Source organism: Sebastes fasciatus, chromosome 6 (genome assembly GCF_043250625.1).
Source record: "Sebastes fasciatus isolate fSebFas1 chromosome 6, fSebFas1.pri, whole genome shotgun sequence".
Lineage (NCBI taxonomy): Eukaryota > Metazoa > Chordata > Actinopteri > Perciformes > Sebastidae > Sebastes > Sebastes fasciatus.
Window position 1 is genome coordinate 16,510,588 of NC_133800.1, and position 26,422 is coordinate 16,537,009.

The 26,422-nt window shown below is 39.5% G+C and overlaps 2 protein-coding genes across 2 annotated transcripts in view; both read right to left on the bottom strand.

Moving 5' to 3' along the window:
- Window positions 1-9,606, bottom strand: part of dnah10 (dynein axonemal heavy chain 10) — a 30,595-nt gene extending 20,989 nt beyond the window's left edge. The window contains exons 1-19 of the mRNA XM_074637978.1: window positions 9,225-9,606; window positions 6,624-6,733; window positions 6,389-6,497; window positions 6,182-6,297; window positions 5,269-5,485; window positions 4,807-4,964; window positions 4,383-4,613; window positions 3,893-4,083; window positions 3,540-3,738; window positions 3,238-3,432; window positions 2,882-3,052; window positions 2,278-2,454; window positions 2,028-2,186; window positions 1,736-1,902; window positions 1,497-1,648; window positions 1,219-1,383; window positions 927-1,134; window positions 651-807; window positions 59-538 (exon numbers count right to left, since the gene is read on the bottom strand). Of these exons, the coding sequence (XP_074494079.1) occupies window positions 59-538; window positions 651-807; window positions 927-1,134; window positions 1,219-1,383; window positions 1,497-1,648; window positions 1,736-1,902; window positions 2,028-2,186; window positions 2,278-2,454; window positions 2,882-3,052; window positions 3,238-3,432; window positions 3,540-3,738; window positions 3,893-4,083; window positions 4,383-4,613; window positions 4,807-4,964; window positions 5,269-5,485; window positions 6,182-6,297; window positions 6,389-6,497; window positions 6,624-6,733; window positions 9,225-9,459 (3,597 nt within the window). The 5' untranslated portion in view covers window positions 9,460-9,606. The remainder of the gene's footprint in view (window positions 1-58; window positions 539-650; window positions 808-926; window positions 1,135-1,218; window positions 1,384-1,496; window positions 1,649-1,735; window positions 1,903-2,027; window positions 2,187-2,277; window positions 2,455-2,881; window positions 3,053-3,237; window positions 3,433-3,539; window positions 3,739-3,892; window positions 4,084-4,382; window positions 4,614-4,806; window positions 4,965-5,268; window positions 5,486-6,181; window positions 6,298-6,388; window positions 6,498-6,623; window positions 6,734-9,224) is intronic.
- A 2,063-nt stretch (window positions 9,607-11,669) lies between these two features.
- atp6v0a2b (ATPase H+ transporting V0 subunit a2b) lies at window positions 11,670-26,257 on the bottom strand. Its single transcript, XM_074637979.1, has 20 exons — window positions 25,727-26,257; window positions 23,715-23,793; window positions 23,133-23,230; window positions 22,308-22,445; window positions 22,062-22,159; window positions 20,854-20,980; window positions 19,367-19,449; window positions 19,177-19,270; window positions 18,204-18,416; window positions 17,588-17,738; window positions 16,939-17,078; window positions 16,683-16,840; window positions 16,466-16,556; window positions 15,559-15,677; window positions 14,594-14,804; window positions 14,341-14,460; window positions 14,100-14,219; window positions 13,859-13,976; window positions 13,546-13,717; window positions 11,670-13,438 (listed from the first exon to the last, which is right to left on the bottom strand). The coding sequence occupies exons 1-20, from the start codon at window positions 25,841-25,843 to the stop codon at window positions 13,336-13,338; spliced, it is 2,550 nt and encodes an 849-aa protein (XP_074494080.1). The 5' UTR covers window positions 25,844-26,257; the 3' UTR covers window positions 11,670-13,335.
- Window positions 26,258-26,422: the final 165 nt, after the last annotated feature.

Below are 26,422 nucleotides of genomic sequence, written 5' to 3' on the forward strand. Positions count from 1 at the left end.
AAAAACAAAGAAAAGTGACTATAAAAAACACATGACACAATGTAGCATGATTCAATACCTTGAGTTCAGCTCTCAAGTTGAACAGGTCCTCTTTAGCAGGCTTGTTGAGCAGGTTACCTAGTGAACTGATCCAGGACTCAGCCGTCTCCTGCACCGTGTTAGCCAGAGGCTCCAGGTTTAGACGGATGACGTGCTCATTCTTAAACAGAGGCTCCAGCCTCACCTCCTGATTGATACGAGAAAGGAACTGCAGCTTATCATCATACATGACACAGGATGGTTTTCTTGCAGCAAACTTTTCATTGACAATGGTTTTGTTCTTTTCCCAAAGGGGCCGATAGCGTTTCCAGTAGAGGAGATACTGATCCACGGAGATGAGCAGCCGCTGGATGTTCTGGGACACTGTCATGGCGCTCTCATTTATCTGAGGATGCTGCCACACGTCAGTGTGGAAGCTAATTGTCACCACCTCATCTTCGCCACCCACATGTTGTGGAGGGCATTCAATGCTAGTCCCATGCATCCAGCGCACAAATTGCTGAAACACAACAATATGGGCAGAAACAAGTCACATCGTCAGTGTTACATTATTATTAATATTTATTTATTTTTAAATGCAGTGGTACATATGAGAATCATGATGATCCTACCTTGCTGCTCTCTATACAGTCTCTGATACACTGCATAAACAGCCAGTAGATCTCATTGCTTTGGGGCTGCAACACAATCTTTGGGGCAGACAGGATGGCATCAATTTGGAAGAGAGCGGTATTTCCCCTCAGTACCATGTTGAAGGCCTGGGTGCTCCTACATGTGAAAGTCAACAAGAAGGATGTTACAGTGGTTGAGACAGGTTGATTGTACTGTAGTGATAATTACTGCTCATAAAGTAGATAACTTCAAAACCATAAACATCATGTAATTACCTCAGTACCATCTTTATAAGGGAGTCCAGCACCTTGCGTTCCCAGTACACATAATAATCTGCCATACATTTGGCTTTGCCGCTGCTGGTTCCCATGACCAAAATTTCTGTCTTAGTGATGAGGGGTCCAATGTCTGCGTACTTCCTACTCAGCAAATTCACAGTCTTGGCCCGTTCTCGCTCAATACGTTCACAGAACTCCTTGACACCTTGAAAAAACATGCAATTAAGTCAATGGAAATACATTTGACTTCTTATAATATAATGATTATAGCCAATAAATAATATCCTACTTGGTAAGTCGTTGGATCTATCTGGGACTGGACATTTCAGTAAGTTGGCCGTCACCATGGATTGTAACTTGGACTCAATGTCCCTCTCATTCTTCTGAACCTGACTGACGACTGACTCAAACTTAGAGACAGCCTGAACGCCTCGGTCGATGAAGTCGGTGATGCCTAAAGCCAAACACATATTATCTGATTTAAATTTTACGATACTAATTCCATCAGACCACAAGTGTGCATGAATCGGACTAAAGAGATTATTTCAGCGTCTGTAGGCATCATACCCAAAGAATTCCAGATGAGTCTTTTACATCCAAAATGCATCCTGTTTTTGACCGCTTTGATCTGTTGAGCCAGCATGATGAACTGTGCCCCACTCAGGCTGTCCATTACAAAGTGGTAGCGGTCGACAAGGTTGTTCAGATCTTTCACATACCTAAAACCAAGGTTGAAATAAGGTCAGGCCAGAGATTACATCAGTGGTTTTGTAGTCTGGTATTCAGTCACTGGTGATTATCATTACCTGATGATTTTGTGGTCCTGTAGAGCAACAGTTTGAACCAGATCAGGCACAGTGTAGCCCAGTGACATTAGGTTGTTTGTCTCAGAAATTATTTCCATGATCTCTGGAGCAAAGTTCACAAGGTATCGCACACCCCTCGGTAGGTTGATGTCAGTTGGTGGGACATCCTTGAAATGAAAAAAAATCAAAACAAATGCAAGGAATTTGAGAGATAGTTACCGTATCTGTATTTTGCACAACATTGAGTAACAGATACAGTGGCAGAAGTAATTAAATAACGAGAGATACATACCATTTCTGCATGGACTTGGTTTCCACTGGTACTAATGACCAACAGGGATTTTTTCATTAGCAATGGCAAGTTGCATTCTGTCTCAGCCAGCCAGTTCTCATACTTCTTAATCTGATAGTCCTTGAACTGCATTGCCATTTCCACGTACCTACTCTTGGCCTGAGCAGAATGCAGCAAAAGTCACTTTGGTGTCAAAACACATTAATATTTACACTGACTTATACAGCTGTGCAACAGTGAAATAACTCACCACTTTTCCCTGTTCACTCTTTAGCATCTCCGGCACTTTCAGGATGGGAAGGATGCTGTATTTGATGCGATGGAAAAGAGATCGAACCCATCTGATGGCTCCTGCCACAGGAGGCTCATTCTTATCTAATGGTGGTTTGTTCTTCTCCGCCTCAAAGATTTCCTTTATGCTGTCCAACTACGACAAAAAAAATACTTTTGAGGCATTCTACAAAAGTGTTTGTGGCAGACCATGATCACTATATTCAAAATTATAATGATAAACTGGCGCAGCAGCACAACATGAAATATTGTTTAGTTACCAGCCGCAACTCTTCAGTTGTATAGTGTAAGTTCCAGGTTTTATTTGGATTAATAAACTGAACCTTTATGTATCAAAGTTAAATAGAATAAATGTCATAGGTAATTACTAAATACAGTTAGTTGCAATGCAGTACATCGCAAGTATCGCACCGCAAGTCAATTAAGTTTGCACCCTTACTTACAATATAAGTCACTTTGCAAAACAAATGCTTGAACTCACTGTTCCTCAACTGAAGCTTTGTGTTGATCTGATATTATCACATAAAGTCGTCACTTTTTCTTGATTTCACACAGTATGGTACCTCTTTGCAGTACTGAGCCAGGATGTCATTAAACTTCCTCATCAAATGGTTGTTCATGGCCTCTCTGGAGCGGATGTGTCTGAATTTCAGGAGCATGTCGAAGGCAGCAGCTGAAGAGCGCAGTGTCTTAAAGGACTGATCAATGAAGTTGATGGCCTCTCCCTCAATAGCCTGAGCAGACACACGTGAGAAGTGAATCAGCTTGATAACTGAGGTACAGCACAAAGAAAACGATGCAACTGTATTTGGTGCAAACTGACAAGCACATTGATCCTACCACACTTTTAAATTAAGAACAATTTAAGTCCAGAACATATATTTTAACAACTTGTGCATTCCAGATGCCCTGAACTCACCTGAACCGTAATGTCGAAGACTCGCATGATCCTTTTCCAGCTGCTTATCTTACTGATGTTGAAAGGGTTAAAACTGACATCTTCAATGGGCAAAACCAGACCATTCACTCTGCACAGCACTTCATCAATGCGCTTTGGGTCACCGGTCACACCTTTTAGCTCCGGACCAAAGATGTTATGGAACTCCTCCAAAATCTGCAAATCAGGAAGAACCCTTTCAAAAACCTGAGTTGCTCTTAACACATTCTCATGTTTAGTTATTGAGTGAGAGGTCGGTATTTATGAAGTGTATGTACACAGACCTGCAAAACGTTGTAGTGGTCCTGGCAGACAGAAGCCATGTAATCAGTCCTCTCAAACAGTCTCTTACGGTCAAACTCCCAGCGTGGATACTTGCCCGATTCTTCAAGTTCAGCACGCATCTCAAAGTAGGATGACTTCCACTGGTCCAGGACCTTCTTAGCATCACGCACCTTGGATTTGGCCACTTCCCTCTTATCTCTGTCAAAGGCACGGCACATTGTTAAATTATATTGCAAACACAAAACAACCTATTTGAATAAAGGCTTCTGACTGACTACTATTGACCAATATTTACATTATAAAATATAGTTACACAACCTAAAATGTAAAATTTAAATGTATCCACACATACCTGAAAAGCATGTGGACATCAATTACTTGAGTCACACGTTCACACAGCTGCCAGGCAATACGCTCCATTAGAGGGACCATAAGCTCATTTGTGTTATAGTGGCAAGAGATCATCCACACAATTTGTAGGCTGCTCATCAGAGGAGGGATGGTCTCCAGGATCACACTAAGATTTGCTCCAGTACCCAGATTCTACAAAAGACAATGGTAACTTTGATAGAAGTGAAGGCGAGGATAGTAAAACAATTCTGTAGTCTCAACAAATACTCTTGGCAAGTGTGTTTTTGTAACTCTTGAACGTTTTTTGTCGTTTGTGTTGTCTGTTTCTATGTCGTTTTCTATGTGGTTTGACTAAGATTATGATTATTATTAGTATTATCACTTTTCTTTTCCTTCATTGGCTATTACTTTGAAAAAGAATGAAAACAATGTAAATTTAGTCCTCCCCGCCCCCCAAAAAATAAAAAATAAAAATAAAAAGTGCAGCTCACAATGAAGTGTCTTTCCAGGGTCCTGAGGAAGCGTAAATTACTGTCCGACTCCGAGCGGTATTTAGTGAGTTCAGCAACTGCTTCTTCCAGGGTCTGTACGATGGCTGGATCTGCTTTGGTCATCACCTCCAAGATCTTCTTTACAACAGGCTGTTTGAGTTGCTCACTCAGAGCATTCAGGATGGAAGCACGCTCCTGCCAAAAAGTGATCTCTGCCAAAGGGCCAGGTGCCTGGAGGAGAATGAAAACTGAATGTTTGTCTATGGATATCACCGTTTATGTTATATGCTTTCTTCTACTTAATAATTTAATTTTGAGCTGACAAGGATTTCCTTTCCAGGTAATATTTCAGCAGCAACTATACATATCAATGCTGTGCTTGACCCCAAATCCTTGGGTTGAAAATATAGGGAGAGTCACAAACCTGTGGCTTTTTGTTTCGCTGCACCTCAATAACAATGGTAATCTGAGTCTGCCAGTTCATCACCCACTGCTCCAACTTCTCTACCATCTCTGGATTAGACAGCAGTACATCCACCTCCTGCTCCAGGTCTAGCTCAGGGATGTGCAGCATAGTCTCATCTGCGACAAAGAGACTGATCTTTAGATTGTACTCTTTGTTATGAAATGAGCAGAGCAGTACATTTTAAGGCTTGTTTTTTTTCTCTAATTACCAACTCTGAACTGATGTTCATGTGCACTTTATGTTCTCCTGCAAAAGCTGTTCTATTTCCTGTTGCAAGAGGACATTCTTCACAAGCTTACAGTAAACAAAGTCTTTTCATGTTCAATAAAATTCAATAAAACATTTACTTGTTTTTTAATAGTCAATTATTGATAAATTCCTTAAACTTAAAATAATAAGCCCTTGTCTGGTAAATCAAACCTTGAATCTGAAGGTGTTGGAGAGTTGTGTTGACCATGCCCAAATACTTGTACGTTCTGTTGAGCAACTCGTCACGAATCGTCAACTGCCCACTTGACATCGCTGGACTCTCCTTTTCTCCCTCTCCACTGGTCTCCTCCTGAGGAGAAGCTGCCCCGCTTTCATAACCTGCACCAGTTATCTTCATCTGGTGGGCAGTAATCAAGGGTATGTACACCTGACAAGAGACACAGTGAAAATATGCATTGAGTATCCTTTATTCAGAAAATCTGCAGTTTTTTATATATACATGGTTGATGGTGACAGTTTTTCTGTTGTTGCTACATTAAGTTTTTGTCTGACTGTTATAAAGTTTATTAATAATAAAGTTTATTTATATAGCACTTATCAAAACACACGTTACAAAGTGCTTTACAACAAACACACAAAACACAACATGAATCACAATCCATCAATGAGAAAGAGGGATAAACTAAAAACAATGAATGACTACACTGCACCCTATTCTTAACATAAAAAAACAACGTACAGTGCAAATCAATAGTTAAGAAAATCTTTTAAAAAATAATAGGAAAGCCTTTCGATATAGATAAGTCTTTCAGCGTGGTTTAAAACAAGATACTGATGTCGCAAACCGGAGCTCCTCAGGCAGGTCCTTCCACAGCCGAGGAGCTCTAACAGCAAACACTTTAGTTTTTAAGTGTGAGGTGTGAACAGTCAGCGGGTTCCTGCCTAAGGATCTCAGGCTGCTCACTGGTTGGTAAAGGGACAACAGCTCAGATATAGGTTCTGGGGCCAGGCCATGAAGGGCTTTAAAAGTAATAAATAAAATCTTGAAATCAATCCTAAAACCAATGGGCAGTCAGTGTATTAGTGGTTGCTGCTGGTTGTTTGTTGTTTTCATTTGACTTACATTGGCAAGTTTGCTCTGCAGCACATGAAGGGGATGTCCACTGTGCATGCCAATGTCTAATAGCCTGGGCATCAGCTTGCAGGCCTCATTCATGTCCAGTGGTTCAACAATGGTCTCTATTTAAAACACAAATAACAATATTTAATTTGTATGTGCAATTGATGAATGAACATGCTTTATTGTAATGATACTGATTCGTCTGCTCACCCTTTGTGTTCCTGAGGAAGTAGAACACTCTGGATTTCAAAAATCTCTCTGGGTATTCGTTTATTGACACATGAAGCTCAATGTGATAGACCACTTGAACCTCAATCCTCTGAAAACACAAAGAGCTACACATTTTCTTCCTCTCCATCAAAAAGACACAAATAAATGATTTCAAACATAGCCACCATTTGAAAGCAATTTCCACAAGAAGGTTGGAATTAAAGTTTGATCTCACATGGCTGGGACTTTCTTCATGTGTCTCCTCTGACTCTGAGGTCATCTCTGCTCCACTTTGACTCAAGGACTTCTTGTCAGGATCTGAAGACTCTCCATCTTTCCTCCTTTCTGTGGTTATGAACATTGTAGTTAGATGTCCATAATGCTAACAAAATAAAAATACAGGACTAAACTTGCCTTTGCTCACCTTCTCCCAGCCAACATGGTTATATGGGCCCCACATGGGTTATGCTTGGGGTACCTGGGTACCAAGTGGGTATGGGCCCAAAATGGGCATCTTATCTGGGGCCCACTTGGATCAACTAAGTAAGTCTAGGTGGGTCACTAATGGGAAATTAGTGCATGGGCTCAGAATGGGTAATACAAATGGGGCCCACTTGGGTCAACTAAGTTGGTCCCACATGGACACATGGACATGTGGGCTACCTTTGTGGGTCCTAGTTGGGTCACTACTGGGAAATAAGTGCATGGGGCCAACATAGGAACTGTGGACAAAGCCACTTACAACCCATATTTTAGACCATGTAGTTCCCACATAGAACTTAAACCTGGGGCCGAGATGGGATTTGGTTTATGTTGCCCAGATTGGATCCATATAACACCCAGTGTACTCCTGCATGAAACCCACAAGGGCAATTGGCATAGGGTCATTATGGAACCAATGGACAATCCCATATAGGGCCCATTTTTCAGCCCATTTACTACCCACACAGGCCCCACATACAAATGTTGGCTGGGCTTCATCGTCGCTAGCCCCAGTTTGTGCCTCTCGTGTATTATGGTTACTAGGGCACACTGTATTCGACGGGGTAACAGACTTTGACATAACACCGGTCAAGTTAGATAATTATCTTTTAGAGTTAGTAAGTAAGTAAGTAAGTAAAGCTTTATTTATATAGCACCTTTTAAAATGCACCGTTACAAAGTGCTTCACACACAAGAAGAAACATCAAACAATGAAAAAAAAAAAAAGGAAAAATTACAATTTGACACAGAAACAATAAGAAACAGATCAAACAAAAACAGACAAACACACATGTGGATGAGGCCTATAGAAAGGCTTGCCTATAGAGATGGGGTTTTAGAAGCCACTTAAAACAGTCCAGAGATTCAGCAGCTCTGATAGATTGTGGGGGAGGTGATTCCAGAGAGTTGAGGCTAAGACAGAAAAGGCCCGATCACCTTTTGTTTTGCAGTTTAAGCGGGGGATGGATAAAAGGCCGAGATTAGAGGATCGAAGTGGTCGACAGGACGAATATGGAACAAGGAGATCAGCAATGTAACTGGGGGCGAGGTCATGCAGTGCCTTAAATGTAATTAGCAAGATCTTAAAGTTGATTTTGAATTTTACAGTGAGCCGATGGAGAGATGCCAGAACAGGGTTGATGTGAGACCAACGGCTAGTTCTGGTTAATAACCTGGCTGCTGCATTTTAAACCACCTGAAGGCAATTTAAAGCAGATTGACTGAGGCAGGTGTAGAGGGAATTACAATAGTCTAGACGGGAGAATATGAAAGTGTGAATTAAAAGTTCAAGATCTGTGGAGGACAAGATGCATCTGATTTTTGCAATGTTTCTTAGTTGGAGAAAGCAGGTCTGGACAAGTTTAGTGACATGTTGGTCAAAAGTCATATTCCGGTCAAAGATGACACCAAGATTTTTAGCTGTAGGACTGATGTTGGATTGAAGTGGGCCAATAAACTGATGAACCACTGTAGTAAAATTGTCTGGTCCTATTAAAACAATGTCTGTTTTATCAGGGTTTAAGTCAGGGGTCTGCAACCTGCGGCTCCGGAGCCTCATTCGTCTCTTTAGCTCCTCTCCTGTGGCTCCTTGTGGATTTCTTTTTTAAAATGTGTGGAAATGAATAACTGTTTTTTGTTTACATTTTCATTTTTATCTATCATTGTTGAAGGTCTATGGTACGACGGAGTATTGGGGCCACATTGAGGAAAAAAAATAAATATGAGATTTCGAAAATAAAGTCATAATATTACGAGAATAAAGTCATAATATTACGAGATAAAAAGTCGTAATATTAGGAGAATAAAGTCATAATATTAAATGTTATTTCTTTTTTTCTCGTAAGTTATGACTTTATTTTCGTAATATTACAACTTTTTTTCTCGTAAAGTTATGACTTTATTCTCATAATATTAAGATTTTTTTTCTCGTAATATTATGACTTTATTCTCATAATATATTACTACTTTTTTTTCTCGTAAAGTTACGACTTTATTCTGTAAATCTCAGATGTTTTTTCCCTCAATGTGGCCCTAATACTATGTAGTACATTTGCTCTTTGGCCCTCACTGCATTAGACTTATATACTATATACTTAGACTATAAACTGTGTTACCTTCATCACAATGCTCAAATGTTTTGCGGCTCCAGACAGATTTTTTATTATTATTTGGCCTAAAATGTCTCTTTTGATAGTAAAGGTCGCTGACCCCTGGTTTAAGTGGAGAAAGTTGAGAGACATCCAGTCTTTGGTTGGCACTGACGGCAAAGTGACCTAGGTGACCCGGATGTAAGCTAATAGCTCCATGAGAGGCACTAAACGGGGATAACTTACACCTTTACCAATTTACTTACCGACTTCAACTTCAACTTCAACTTCAACTTCTTCCTCTCTGATGGTTTTGAAGAACAGAAGACACGACGGAGAGTCTTCGTCAGAGACACGGTTCAGATAGCGGATAATCTTCTGTTCTTGTTCTCCATCTCTCCAGCCGAGCAGCCGGTCGAAACAGTTGTGACCGTCCGGTAACATGAAGCCGGCACAGACGCACTCTCGGATCCACTCCACTCGGACGTCGTGGTGAACCATAGTTCTTCTTTTTAGTTAACGTTTGAAGAATTGGAAAAACTTCATTAAATACATTTTGGTTTAGCTACCTGCCATTTGAGACGTTGTCAATATTAGTTAGCTCGTAGCTTTGACAACTGTGGCTAGTTTAGTTAGTTTGACGTTTCCATGGCAACTAGTGATGCGTCGGTCACGAACGAGCCGGTTCAAAGAGCCGGCTCTTTTAAGTGAACGATAATGGTACGTGTCCACAGGGGCGTTTTTTATCGCGAGGGGACGCGACGCTTCCCAACATTGGACGCTTGGTGGGCTGTCCCTAGAAACAAGGCACTCGGCTCCTGATTGGACGAACGCTTTCCCTCCGCTGGCTGCTGCTCCCAGCTTTCAAACCGGAACCAGTATGGAGGCTCGTTTGGAAACTTTCTTCTCTTATTTCGAGAAAATTGTTCACTGAAATATGTTTCTGAAAACATTTGAGGCGAGAAATAAGCCATGCAGTTGCTGAATATGTCTTTATTTTGGATCGACAACGTTTATTTTAAAAGATCTTCGGGAGTTTCGAGAGGCGGCGAGTCGCGTCGGACGCCCGTGATTTGCATAAAGTAGCCAGGACTTCAACTTTATGCAAATGAGGAGCGGGCTTCCTGCACGCCTAGTCTCTCGAATCGCGACGCCACGCTACCGGAATGCATTGCGCGGCTGCTTGCATAGACAATGAATGGGGAGCGTGGAAAGCACGGAACCTGTGGACACGTACCATAAGAGCTAGCTTCCATCTGAGAGTCATTTTTTTTCTTCTCTGGGGGGGGGGGGGAGTCATTTTTTTTCTTCTATTTGGGGGTGCGCAAATAGCAGACAAGATGAGTGACAGTCGGAAACTATAAGGTTTAGTATGAATATATTGAATAATTTAAATGATATATGTGCACACATACTAATCTTAGGTCAAAACGGCGCTAAATTTGGCTGAATTATAAAAGGCTGAAGTGGTAAAACGAAGAGCCGTTTGGGAGCCGAAAGAGCCGGCTCTTCTTGGTGGACTGAGCCAAATGATCTGGCTCACTAAAAAGAGCCAGAATTCCCATCACTAATGGCAACCACCAAACGTCTCGCGCTATGCTGCTTGCTTACTGCTAGTTGGGAGACACAAGTCAGTGGAAATTTGTTCCCAGAGTAATGACTGAAAGGAAGCTGCCATGCCTCACCATGGATGTACAATATAGCTCTACACCTGGGGTGTGAGGTTTTGCAAAGTAACAAGTCAGTCTGCAGGACAGATAATAATGCACACAGTGCACTTTCTTTGATTAAGCTACTGGAGTTACCCTGCACTATATTCATTTTTAACAGTCTCTTCTGCACTATAGGCTATTCACTTTTTTAATAGTCGTGTATCACAGTTGTTACCCTGAACTATATTCAGTTTTAACAGTTTTCTTCATCTTGTATTTTTATATCTGGTATTTTTTTTTTTGTACTTTGCACTATTAACTTTTTTACTAACATGTTTTGCACTATGGAACTGTGATGCTGGAAACTTGAAATTCCCTCAGGATCAATAGTTACTATCCATCTATCTATCTATCATCAAATGCTTTTATTCTTCTGTATGTGTTATCAAACTCCATATTGTTCATTGCACTGAATTGAGAAGGTTTACCGATAAACCAGGGAAATCAATTTTTTTCCTCATATAGCTAAATGTAGGCTATATGAAAAATATTTTGTGATATAGAATGTGTTTCCACCTATAACCTTTGCTGGGAAAGTAGTAACTTCTCCATATTCACCAAGGTTATGAGGCATGATCTGAAGTATTTATACAAAATAAAACCCATGATGGTAGGGCATCAGAGAAAATGCATTATAGTGATGGGATGCATTTTGTGACAAGTTTAAAATGCAGTCTGAAAGAATGAGTATCCCCCTATAACTTTTGCTATGAATGTAGTAACTTCTCCGTATTTACCAAGGTTATTAGGCATGATCTGAAGTATATACATAGTCCAATCCAAAATGTCTGTGTGTGCATTTAATCCAAATCATAATAAAGGAATGTTTAAAGAAGCAAAAAGGCCACCTTCCCAGAACTACAGATTGTATTTATGTACAATGCATGATGTTACTTCACATTCTAAGTTGAAAGGTCTTAAACATAAAATGTAAAATGATGCTACATGAAGAGGGACAAACGGTTGTTCTAAACCCAGATACAATAAAGAATGCAGTTATGGGTTTTGACAGAAAAAAACAAATACAATTTATTATTGACATGAAGATGATTTTCTCAAAAGAATTAGAACATGGAGTGTTTGTCAATGAAATAAGACAATTATTGAAATGAATGGCAGGATTAGGGCTGTGTTAGAATCAATTTAAATACCTTCAACCAACCCATATAACAATTTAATGTTAACTACAAAAATAATTGCTAATCAAACATCACTTGCCTCAATAAAAGAGCCGCTTGTATCAAGATTTAATACCATATTGTTCCACTGTTAAAACTTGACACAAGGTCATGACTTTTCAATGTGTGGCAGTATCTTACTGTAGCAAATTGTGTTGCCAGTGACTAATCTCAATCTCGATCTCAAAATTGCAACGATGAATAATTAAGTCTCCTTCCCTTAACAAAAATCCCAATATCAATCCATACGATACTAACAGCTTCACAGAAATAGCAAATACTAATAATGCCTGACATTAGTACATAATTCAGTGTCCTTCTAATAAGATTTAATACAGCCCGGCCACTGTGTTGAATATGGATATAGGACCAGAGTCAACAGAGCTCAGTCAACAGATGCGTGGAATGTTAAATTGTAAGTGGCAGATGCATAGGCAACATTGTGAATGCATAAAAGTAAAAATCATATCCCCATTAACATTCATCTTTAATTCTGATACATATTAAAATGTAATAAATTAAAAAATAATTTTGTAAAAGTATATACATCTCATCACACACCTGCCCGAGCACTTTTCAATACTGGCAAGTCACAGATCCTTCGCAGTGTTTTGGTACCACAAAGTAAGAACACAAGGGAAACGAAAGAATGATGCAGGAAGCTGTCATTTGTTTGTACTTCTGTAAGGCAGTCAGTGCAACAGAGAGTTGAGCAAGAACTATGGAAGTGAAAGGTGGCTCACTATCCAGTGTATGGAAACCAGATCTGCCAAAAAATGAAAAAACTAAAAATAACTGCATTAATATACACAATTGTGCAAAAATTAATGACAAAAATAACTAGATACAGAGAAGTAGAAATGTAGGGACATGTAAATTAATAAATAGGATAATTTTACTTAAAAAGGTAAAGGTGGATGTTAATTTTTGTTTTTTTTATTTGATGAGTAAATCCCATGAAAACACCAAAAACCAGCAATACATTTATCCTAACAAGTGTTTAGGCCATCCATTTACTTATTTATTTTAAGTTATCTCATACTAAAATCATATCTCTCCTTCACTAATTTATTCAAAATTTGGCAAATGTGGTTTTCCATACAATTGACAACAAACAACAACTGTCACCAATAATGAATGCCTCATTAGAAAATTGATGGTTTTAGGTATGAGGTACATTTTAAATTTGAGCCTCACATTTCAACCTGCAGTGAAGCAAACTGATCCGGGTACAAAATACCACGTGTTACATACATTTGCAATAAGAAAACATTTCTCAGTTCTTGAAACTGTTGGGAGGGCAGCGCGTTTCAGTCCAAAGTTTGTGAGGCCAACCATAAAATCTCTTAACATAACACATTTTTAAAAGATGACAAGAAAAATCAAAATACCCTCATGACTTCTCTGGAATAAGTCTTTATAAGCACGGGCCCTGATGGCTTCTTTCAGCTCCGTTTACCACCTAACAGTATTACCAGATAGTCCCTTCACAGTAACCCCTCGTTCTCAAAGCTGGAGGGCAGGAGAGAGAAGGCAAAGGGGCAATACTTGACTCCAGTCCCGCTGTAGAATTTATTCTGAAACTCCACCCTGAGGAAGAAACAAGCAGCTGCTATGAATATAAAACACTGAGATAATTCATAGCACTTTGGCGCCCATCAACGACACAAGTACTTTAGTGGTGATTGTTATCTTACCAGTGCAGCCGGAGGGCATGAAGGAATGCAGACAGACCCTCCATTACCAGGAGGATGGACACAGTGAGAACGGCAAAGAGGCCAAACACAGGCACCAGGAATAAAACCCCGAGCCTGGTGTCCATTCGTAGTCCTACTCGCATCACCATGGCCCACAGCACCTCTGATAGCTCTGTGGAAGCAGAGAAGAGAGCACCATCCATTTAGGGAACTACTACACTACTACGCCCGTAATGTGTACACTCACTTTGTGTTCAGTGTGTGCTTGTACAGGTTTGACCTGTGTGCTGTACTTAAAAACCATCATACTCACGGGCATGTGCCAGGCTCAGAGCCCAGAGCCTTAGGTAGGAGGCTGTGTTGGAGATGCAACCCAGGCAATACTCTATAGTGTGAATGGCCTGATGCAGGAACTCATCTCCAAAGTCAAACTGTCACAACAACAAAAAAAAAAACTCAGAATGACTGTCGGAAACCAGGAACAAATAACAATGGTTGCTTATAAGGAAGGTTCCGATTAATTGGGAACTATCCAGTTGTTTTGCTGCGCTGACCTCCGCTGTCTTGTGCTCTCCGCTGGTGGAGAGATCGCTGTGACTGCTGCCCTCCTCCATGTCGTGATCCCTCATCAGGCAGAGCTCCTCTTCACTGTTACGCCGTACACGCTCATATCCCTGAGGACACACAGAGAAACTACTCACGTTTGTGTATTTTACAATCAGAGAACAAATATATGGAAACGTATTTCACACAGTATGCAAACATTCACAGACGGATATGAATGTAACCCCTCACCCTGTACATTCCTAGGCGCTGGCTTCCTTTACTAAGCCAATAAAGGTAGACGGGTTTCCCCAGGAGTAACACAGGCACTGAGAGAACAGCCATGACCACCAGAAATACCTGCAGGCCAGTCTGGAAGAAGCAAAACAACATCACATTACATTGTTATAATCTGTCTCAGTGAACTTTGAAGTGCATTTTAAACAACATTAAGACTGTTTAGTAAGAACAAAGACATAAGTTACACTTTACATTAGCTTCTCACCTGTCCTGGGTAGAGGGGCTGCACAGCATCACCCTGCATGAGGAACATGTTTATGAAGTGGATGAGGATGCTTGGAGCCTGTCTGGAGTTGTTAGCGTTGAAGAACAGCCACTTGTAGACTATCATGAACACCAGGTAGCCAAACAGACACAGCAGGAACAGGAGCTCAGGGAGAAATACCAAGTACAGGTTGTGCTTCTTCCTGAAGTGCCTGTTTTTGTTGACAAAAATAAGGCAGGCTATAGTATTAACCTCTTCCACTCCTTGAAGGTGCCAGCGCCTTTGGCCGACTTTACTTTTTTCAGAGGCTGTAGCAGGTTCAGTTTAAGAGCTTTAGAGTAAAGGTACAGGTATTATATGAAACTAGAAAACCTAAGGAGTCTATTGATACCAATCATGTCATGCTAAGAAGTTGCGCTTAATTTTGGCGAGAAAAAAATGGCATGGCCATTTTCAAAGGGGTCCCTTGACCTCTGACCTCAAGATATGTAAATGAAAATGGATTCTATGGGTACCCACGAGTCTCCCCTTTACAGACATGCCCACTTTATGATAAACCATGGAGTCTTTTTTAAAAAAAGGTTACATTGCTGCAGCAACTTATGAAACACAAGTGAGCATGGGAATGGGCATTAACCTCTATCATCATGTTCTAAGCCCTTATACAGAAAACAATTTATTTTAATTAATTAATTCATGTTTATTTCTGATTTATGACTAGATCAACTTGACACACAGTGCTGAGCTGCATCTCAAATTAATCTTCAGGTTCCCAGCTTTCAGATGATGTACACCACTTCTATGTGACATCTACTGTTGACCTGCTATCTCCCCCTAAAGACCCCCTGCACCCCCCTAAAAAAAGACAAAAACTGGTCTATGAAAAATAGGGGTGAGTGGAAAAGGTTAAAAACTATAACATCTAACATTAAGGGCATTACAAGGTCAAATAAACTGGTACTTACAAGTGATTATAAGTGCTGAGGATGACCCCGAAGCTCATGTGTATGATGCCCAATATCACGGACATCTTCATCTTATAAGAGTTCAGAAATGTAAGGCGGTTCGTTGCCAAGTTCCAAATCTGTGCAACGGAAAGATGGCATATATTATACAATGGGTATAATAATATAGTCCAGCAATGCTATTTAAATCCAATAAAGAAAAACTAGCTGTGTTTTGTTCATCGCTTCGGCCATCCAAGGACGGCATTATTGTTCCTGGAGGAGATCTAATATTTCTACACAAGTGATTCAATAAGTTCCATCTTCCAGGAACTCAACCTAATTCACTTTTGTCACACAATGAGCGTCTCTGTGCGAGTAACATTACCGCTAATCAAGCAAATAACTGACTGTGTCAGCACCAGACATGACTGCTCCACATCAATGGTCGTTTCATAGCCCTTGTGTTAATATACTGATGTAATAATATTAGGACATTATGGTATGAAAGTCTCAACTCTTATTTAAGAAGTTTAAAAAAAAAAATACTGTAGTTATTGTTTTTCATTTACAAACACAACCATACATAAATACAGTATATTCCCTTCCAACAAAAACGCATAAACTTTCTAGTAAACAAATGTGCGCCTCTACTGAAATTTGATCTCCATGTTGCAGGCCGCAGCTTGGCAGTAAATTGCGCACGGCCTGTCAGACACCAGAGGCTCCATTAGTCCATTTACAAACAATATTGTAATATTATAACTTCAAGTGCACATGTCCTGGTAACATGTTTACTGTGACTGTGAGTATGACGAAGGCTCTTTAAAACCATCGCAATAATGAGAAGCAATGATAACATATATGTATATGAGGTATTATATTATAAATCACGTTGATGACTAGTCCTTCAATATTCTTTACTCACCGGGTCAATTCCCAGAGGGTACGGTCTGCGGAAAACTCCCGTAACATTTGGATCCAGAGTGAGAAAACGATTCCCACGGATATCATCTTCCCTGTTAGGACACAAATAAAACCCCCCAGTGTGTGTTAAATGTAGGTCATTACGGAACAAATCCACAAACGTCATCTTATCTTTATATCTTAAAACACGTATAGTTCCTTCGTCGTGACGTACTCACTTCCACACCTGGGCATCGAACATGGCCTTCACGCTCCATCCAGAACCAAAGATGTTAAGGGACTTTGAGAAGCAGTCGTTGTATATGAGGCCAGTGTAGATGGAGAACAGGCCCATCATCAGGATGATATAACGCCCCTCAAAGAAGGTGTTCCAGATCTGCACAGACGCATCGAATCGCTCAGTTATACCTCAGACACGCTGTATGACACACAAATGAGTATTAGGTTGAAAGTTTCTTTGCAGTACTCGCTCACCTCATTCCTGGTGTTTTTAAGTTTGCGGTTGTTCTCGTACAGAACCATCCAGAGAGAAAACAGAGCCATGATCGCTCCATGACCCAGATCCCCAAACATCACAGCAAACAGGAACGGGAAAGTGATGATTGTGAAAGGAGCTGCAAATGATAAATAAAAAAAAATAAAAAAAATCAAGACTAGAAAACGTAAAAAATATTATATATACCTTAGCACTTCTAAAAATAAAATATTAAACGACATAAAGGCAACAGGATATTAAAATTTAGCAATAGCAAGACAAGACACAAAAACAACAAAAACAAAAGAAGTTAGCATAGGTTGAAACAGAATAATAAAATGTGAAGTAAAACCAGGAAAGTTAAATGATATGTAAAGACAAGAAAGAAGCCGTTATAACGGTGGCATCATGTTCCCATTACATCAGCTCTGGATTAGATTTCGGTTATCATTTTTATTATTATGTAATACATGTGTTGTGTAATACTATCTCCTGTGATGTTATTCATGCATCACAGGAGGAGTGCTACACAATTACAATAAAAGGATCTTCATTTTTCTGTTTCTCTTCAAAGGCTGTTGCGCAACACCTTCAAGTTGGACTCACATCTTTGAAAAAAATCAGAGAAAGCGAAAGGCTCCCACTCACCAGGGTTAACCTCTCTGTAACAGCCCACTCCATAGGCGTCCACAATGTTCTGGAAGCCAGAGGTAAATTTGTTGGTCCTTATCAGGGTGGGGGGGGTGTCGTTGGTGGGGATACGATTGACAAAGGAAGGAACTGTCGCTCCACTTTTTCTCTGAAATATCAAATCAAAAAGTCAGCATGTTGCCATAAACTAATTTCACCCTAACGTCTTAAAACATTTGATCAGCACTGAAAAAAGTTGGCAGCACGTGCACATCAAAAAATAAATAAATAAACAAGAAAAATATATAATGTCTCTTCAACAGATTTGGCATAACATAATCATTAGAGAGCCAGTTGTTGCAACGTGATAAATAAACCTCTGTAGGAACAGTTATTCTCATTAATGCGTCTTTGTGTTTCTTCATCCCAAATACACACTCTGTCCTCTGCAGCCTGCACGCACAATGAACAGTGGCCCTTCTATACCCTCCCCTGTAGTTAAACTAAAGAGGGATGAATAAAAGCCATGCCTCATTCAGTGCTTGCTTTAACGATGACAATACTCCAGTTCATGAAGCAACTGCCTCGGTTAAATAAACAGAAGAAGAATGTCTGCAGTGAAGATTTTCCTTACCGATCCTTCTTCTAGAGCCCTCCGCAGCGTGGGAATGTCATCGACAGGACACCACACCTCAGCGATCAGACACTTGTTGGTGACATCAAAACTACACAGGTTGAGAATATAGTAGATGGCCTTCATCTTCTTGACCTGGATGACCCAGGTGTAGACGGACTCTGAGGCCTTCATCAAGACCTGTTTCAGGTAGTCCTCTGTCCTATAAAGTACCTGCACAGCGTAAGAGATAAACAGAACGCTTAGTGTGGCACATCACATTAGACCTTCCAAAAAAGGGGGGAAGTTTACAAACCTTGACATTTCTTTTATTTCTAGGATTATATATATTGAACATTAACAGAGATAAATAAACATTTACGTTTTTTTCACAAGAGGCATTTGTGAGTCTTTTGGTGTGTGAATAAGAGAGACAAAGAGCAGACAAGAGAAACAGTCAAGAAAGAAAAGCATGCACAAAAGAGAGGAAAAACCGTTCAGCTGAGGAGGTCTCGTGTTCATCATGTGCTACAGGCGGTGAGTGTAATTTTATTTTTTCAGTCACAGTGGGTTGAAGCTACCAAATGATTCACTCAACTGACCCAATAAGTGCCAGGACCGGTTCACAAAAAGAGAAAATTGGGTTAATCTTTTAGAAAAGAAATCAGCCATTTCATTTTGTTCTTTAGTTCTTTGGCCATAAAATAACGGTTCAAATGAGAAATCCTTACTGGGTGTAATGTGATTCACTGAAAACAAGATTTTCTGCAAGCTTGTTTTGTAAAATGTTGTATTCTTTGATCTTAAAACCCGGCACCAGGGGAAAAAAAAACACCTGGAGGACTCATATTTGAAAGTATCTCACTTATATATTAACAGAGATGACAGCAGACACATTCATAAGTAAACCGTTTGTGAAAGACAAACAGAGTAACTACTTTTTCCTGTCACTAATTAAACATCTGCATAATTAGTTACTAGACGATAGACATACTGTGTGCAGGTCCTGAATGCGAGTTCTTAGTCCTTCCACAACATCATTCCTCTCTTCGTTGCTGCTGGGATAGGGATACAAGTGACAGTGGTAGCTGTGGAGAAAGAAAAAGTATTATTTTAGAATAGATATCAGGCCTTTTCTGCCATTAATAGAGCAACCATGAGACAAAGTATTGTGGAATAATTACCAGTCACAGATCTTCTTCACTTTCTGACCAATTTGGTCTCCCCAGTAAGAGATCAGGAACACCACACTTTTGATTGGCTCACCCTGCAGGTAGAGAATAAGAGGAAGTGTTGTATTTCAATGAATAAGAGGAAGTGTTGTATATCAATGATAAGATCCAGACGCTCCATCGATTATAAAAAAGGAAGTGTCAATTTGGACGCAGAGAAGGTTTTCAAGTGGATATATTTTATGTTCAAAAATTGTATATTTCATTTTTTTTTTTATGTTTTTAAATATTAATTTATATTTGTTGGCAAAATCAAGCTGTTCATTATCAAAACAAAACTTAAAAGTACTTGATTGTTTTAAAGTTCATTCTTGACTTTAGAAACAGCAGCTGAAAAGCACTGCTTTCTCTACCGTATTTAAAAAAAAAAGAAACAAATCTAGCAGCCACTTGCATATTTCACCAGCATTTGGCTGGTGGCTTGTGCTAATTTCCAACCCTGAGCACATGTTAAAATGCTTGTAAATTTTCCTGATTTTCCATCAGTGAAAGTATGTCCTGACATTCCACTAGTGATCAGTCGCAGACCTGCATGCCTGCCTTCTGGTCAAGCAGAGGAAATGGATAAATGGATTAGTGTTGTCACTCTATGGGAACAGACAAGATCACAGCTCTGGTTGTTTATAAGAACAGCAAGAAGGACTAGAACAGACTTCACAACATCATTTTCAATTTTGTCCCATTACAGTATTTAAAGGGTACTATATGTAACAATCTTCCTGTATTAATCGCTTTGTGTTGCCAATCTGTGAACGGACTGTAACTTAACTTCAAAACTGAGACCTTCCCCGACTTTCTCAGTTGCCTATAACAGTTTAAGGACTGATTTCTATAATGGACTCATCCAAAGGATGTGACATTTATGCGCATGCTCAAGTGCCTTGCCTCTCTTCAGCTCCCCTACAACACCAATAGTGTGTAGCTAGTGTAGCAAAATACTGAAGGAAGGAGGTTTCAGGTGCTTCAACTGTCTCACAAGGAATTACAGGCCTGTTCAGTGCTCACAGACTAAGGCAGTCTTGTAACAGGAAAGACTTCAGAGATTAGGTCCAAAGTATACTGGAGCACACAGATTTAAGGCAACAAATTTTATTAGAAGACTAACGTTTCGGATCAATTTTGATCTTACCTACAAACATTATGGAAATAGAGAATATCCATTAGTCCCACAAGAATCCTTATCCTCATATGCGGACGCAGAAGTTAAGATCCAATCAAGTGTGTTAACCAAGTGTGTCATCTTGTACCAAATAAGAACCTTGCAGGTAGACAAGATCCCAACTTAGGAAGTGAGATACAAACATTATGTACTTCATACAAATGTTTCTTCTGCCTTCCTTGCTGCTATTTTAATCTCACACTAATACACAGAAGACATAACAAAAGTAAAAAACAATGTTAGCAGAAATGTTGGACAAAGTTAGCTTAGAGAAACCTACCGTGTCAGGATCTTCTAAATACTCGTCGACCTCAGCATAGCTGAGGATGGTGTATCCTTTACATACTCTCCAAAGCATCCGCTCAAAGGCCTCGATCTTCGTTCTCTTAATAAGCCCAGAAATGAAACTGCAAGAGAACGTGGAGAACTTTCACAAACAGCCTCCCATATGTGCCTACTAGGGCACATGGACCTTTAATCTAACTTTTAACTTAAAATACCACAATAATGATATCATGATGAAATCACAATAACCCTCAATAAAATAATATAATTCAAAATTCATCTTAAGCCTTGTTTATGTTGCTTTTAAAATTACATTTCCAAATTCAATTCATTGCATCACAAAAGAAACCATTTCATTATGAACTTAATTACACTAACATCTTCACACTAAGATTTAAACTCCAAAGCTCCAATGGTTATCTGGGTAAATTAATTTGGGATATAGGAATGACGGCGATTGGTGTGCGTTCGCATGTGTCAACATCTTCAATGGCACGTGTGCATGTGAGCAATCTGGCTGATGTCACAGTGTCCGTAGCTTTGCTACTATCTAAACAATCTTACATTATTGATGACACATTGTGCTCACTTGAACATAATACAAGCCGTCTGCTGTAGTTGTGATACTTTCTATGTTGCAGAGTAGCGGCAGAGTGATTGAAGAAATGTACAACTGTGTGGTTAGTCTTTCCTTTGAGCCCTCACTGTCCATGCACATTTACAATTTTTTAGGAGTATAAAATCGAAAAATAAGGTTTTGTATGAGCAACATGTTGTTGACAAAGAGCCAGAGCTGTATTTCAGTTATCGCAACTTGAAACTTCCTTCCTTCTTGTGTGTGTACTGTGTACAAAGCCTTCCTGTTTGTGTGTGTGTGTACTGTGTATAAAGTACGTCTGTATGTGAAAAGCCTAATGGGAGACAGAGACACAGAAAACTATTTATGGAGGAAAATAAAAGTACAACTTGCCTCATTTTAAAGTTTCTTTAAATGTGTAGCAACAGCTGTGGAACCCATTTACTTTTTCCTCATTATATTATTGTGACTAGAAAATCACATGATATTGTGATTTCATTTTTAAAATGCCACGACAATTGTGAAAACTGGTAAACCCTGACAGACCTAGTGCCTACTGTCAACTCTAAGTCCAAACACTAACATAAACATAATACTGATATGGACGGCAGAATTTCATCCCTCACCCCAGTTTGGCTCCGAGTCTCTGCATGCTGCTGTAGTCCATCATTGTGTCTTTTTCTAGGAAGGGAAACTCCTCATACTGAACTTGTAGGGGCTCTCGCTAAAAGTAAAGACAAGATGCGAGGAGGGTAGAGAAGAAAAACAAAATCAAATCAAAGACCCGATTCTAAATGTCATATAGTGAGTATAAACAAGACAAAACATGTGTGTGTAACGAATCCAGCTACATTACAGGATGACACACTAACCTCGGCTGTTCTCTGTACAAAGCTGCGGGTGACGCGCAGCATGTGTGTGTACTCGGTCAGCTCAAGCAGATTCCTCTGCAGCTTCTCTTTATTCCTGGTGACTTCACCTAACTCGACTTCTAGCCTCTGCAGCTGCTCCTGTGAACACACATACACAGACACCCAGTGACAATGGGCATTACAGCAATAATAATAATCATAATAATGTATATGGTTTGAATAATCCACCAATTTTACAAAGACTAGAGCAGTAGGATTCAGCGTTCTAGATATAGAAAGTACTCCACTACATTCATTTAATTGGAGTGGCATTAACTCAACACTAGGGCTGTCCCGAATACCATTTTTTGGGCTTCGACGCTTCGTTGAGAAATATTCAAAGGTATTCAAAGCTTTGCGCCACGCCTCGGCTGACATCTTCTTCTGTCTGTCTGTCTCCATCTCTCCTGTTTCGAGGCCCATGATAGTGCTGCTGCTGCACTACTACTGTACACACATGCACCTCTACACATAACAAACATTGATATCAGTCTGAGAATAACTAATAATAATTAATGTTGAATATGAATAATGTTGTGGGATTATTACTTATTTCATGGGCTATTTTGATATTTATACATTATTACTACATACTTCTATATATAAAAAAAAACAACAACAACGAAGCATTCGAATACTGATTTGGAGGTCGATTACCATGACAACAGTCAAAGTTTCGAAGCATTCGGGTCAGCCCTGCTCAACACTGATTTAAAAGCTCTCCAGGATTACTATCATTAACATATTAAATTAACAATTATAAATGATGATACATAAGTAACAAACCATTATAGCCATGACGTGCTTGGGTAAAGGAGCCACTGGGTTCACGTCTCCTTCTGGCAGTGAAATGTCGGCTTTCTTGACTTCCCTCAGAAGGTATCCTGTCAAAAATAACGAGCAAACTTTCTAAGACACAAAAAGACAGTTTTCGAATGTTTCAAAGCTTCCTTATGACCACTAGATTTGAAGCAAAGTCACAGTGCGTTACTCTTTTCTCTTAATCTAATAATAATAAATGGTTTAGTTAATTATCGACAGCATTTCATTCAACTAAATCTACAACCAGCTGACATTTCTCATGACTGCAGGGTCATGGCCTTCAATTCAATTCAGTGAGAAGCTCTTCTGTGGCTTATGTTTTGGTAAAGGAGGTTCTGCTTCAACACTGGGATTCACGGTGGAGTACTAGACCCAAAGTCCAATAAACATAAATTCTGTGGCTTCTTGTACTCCTGCTTAATTGCTTCTACAGTTCCATCACAGCTTTGTCTTAATCCTGTCTGGGGAAAAATAACTGCATTCCCTGCCCTTCAACTCAATGAACATTATTGGTGTACTGTATATTAAAGATCAGTATATCCTTACCAAGGATCCTCTCCATCTCTTCACATTTTTTGATCTCATTGACATGTTTCCGCTGGAAGGAGTTAACACTGGGATTGAGCTGAAACAGGTGCAAGAGACATATTGAGTCAAGACTTGAATGATTAACAATCATCCCCACTCATCATTGATACCGTGTGAAACATATCTGCAGGACAAACCATCATAAACCATACAGTAAGTACCTGTACGGGCCCCTTTACAGCAACATTTAAAAACAGATATGATCTATAGGATAGCTACGACTGCCTTCTGTAAGTTACAAGAAGAAATGGCCACATCTGCTTTCATATAAAGTATAATTCAGTGACAGATGCTATAGAGACACTCCGACAAACAAGCAGGTAAAGTTATAGCCGTTTAGATATTGTTGGTTGGTCAAAACTTTCCATGATTGAGAGGCTGTATTACAAAAAAGTCGTCATGGTCCAGTAACTGTTTACCATAACCCTATAAAAAAAAAAAAACTTTCTACAAGTATCTGGAATATTTGAACTCAGTGAATAATCTTCTCAGGGGTGTTAGTTGTCATCAACCACTCAATGTTTAAAAAGACATGTCTTTGTTCCTTAATGGCACTTTATAAAAGGCAATAGTATTTGTATTTGATACAAATGTTGTATAATCCTGCAAAACCCAATAAAGAAAGGTTTTAAAAACCACACGCACAATGTCACATTATTCTGTAAATATTATTCTATTACTCTGTGAGAATTAACCCTTACATTATCGTGGCTGGATTAACCTGTTACGGGGCCCCATGAGAGAAAAAAACTGAAGACGCAGGTAGGTTGTGAAAACAGGGTTTTCTTTAAGTAGGACACACTAAGACATGTGAAAAAGATGCAAATGAGGGGGAACAAGGAGACAAGACAAATGATACACCTAAGTCTATTGGAACAATACCTAAAACCAATAGCATGAATCGGTTGGATTAAATATTGGATCAGCCATACAGTGAGGTCAGAGGCAGTAAATGGGTCTAGAATAGTAAAGAGCAGCAGCTGTTATTATAGCAGAGTGCTTTAGATGTTTGCAAACTCAAGCAGTAACTTTCAAATTGATATGTTTCATTCTTAAAAGTCAGCTTTTTCAAAAACCAACGTGGCTCAGTTCAAAAAATTTTGTTTCACAACAAAACTCCTCATCTCTTCTCTGACATCAGATGATTTTCTGCCACTTACACTTCATAGTGTTCAAACACAGAGAGAGAGAGAGAGAGACTGAAGTCTCATCTGTCACTGGATTTAAATGAATACCTCTGACTGCAGTAAAATGCAGAAAAAATAAAATAGTGTCCAGGTCCTTAACATCTGTCATTAAAGGAATGTATAAAAAATTTGATTAATCTAAAAATCTGACTTTTCTGGCATTAGAAAAACTGACTTTCATAGTAAGAGGTAAAGTTGAGGATTTTTATATGGAAACCTTTCATACATTTTATGAACGGCCTGACTGTAGATCCCTGTGTTCAGATAAGGATTGGTGCTACCACCGTCACTCCAAGGTAGTTTGTAAGTTGTATCCTTGCTGGAGCAGGATGATTGTGAAAAAGGAGATAGATCAGGATGAAGACTGAATTGTATACAGATTTTTTTTAACTGATTATATGTGTTTTTGGATGTGTATGTACTGCGTGTGCGTATATGTATGTATATGTATATGCAGTATATATATGTTTATATAAATAGATTTTATTGCATTGTTTTTACTTGTGTATATTCTTTTAACTTATTTATCTATTTTGTATATGTAATATTTTTTTTCTGTATTTATTCTGGCTTATTTTATATTAATATTAGGTTTGTTAAGTTTCTTTGTACCGAGACTGTTATTATTGGGGACGTTTGTGAATGTTTGTTCTGTTGTTTCAAAATTAACAAAAAAAAACAATCAATATAATATTGAAGAAAAAAAAATCTGACTTTTACAGAGAAATTTGCAGCTTTGTGAAGTACAACAGGAAATTAAAACAGGTCTTTTCAAGGACTTACGTCTCTGAACTCCACCAGTCCCAGTTCTCCCAGTTCACTGATGCAGTCGTATGCAGACCCAGACTGCAGGAACAGCTGGGCCAGACACATCTCTTCACCTCGCAGCAGAGAGCTCATCTTCACAGGTAGCTGGAGCTAGTATAAGGAAGCTAAAAACTGCTGTTTCTGTTGATTAAAGCACCTCAACGTTGGTTAGTCAAGTCCTTGGTGTTTGTCATGTTTTAGCAGCAGTGGTGGTTTAATATCTGACTTGAAACAGGCTGACTTCAGATCTTCAGATAGCTACCAGCTACAGCAGAGGAGCTGTTCCTGTTAGCTCGCGGGCTAGCCACCGGAGAGCAATGTGATGATTCCTGGATGAAGAACTAGTTTCAAAGTCAAAGTTGAATCTCTAAATTGTGAAGGAACCCGGTATCAAGAGGTATCCAAAGACGCAGTCACTGTTCTTCTCATAGTTTATGAAGTTGTTCGCAGACATCCGTTGGTCGTGTCCATGGTGCTCCACGTCATTTAACTAACTGTTGAATACCAACAACTTCCACCAGCAGTCAATGTAGCTTTAGACCAATCAGCAGCGGCCGCAGGAGTCTGCGCACTACACACTCACTGACCTGGTGTCTGTGGGCCCTCAGCTGTGTCTGAAGGCGAATATAAAAGACCTCAAGTGGAAGATCTCTACAAAAGGCACAGGAAGCG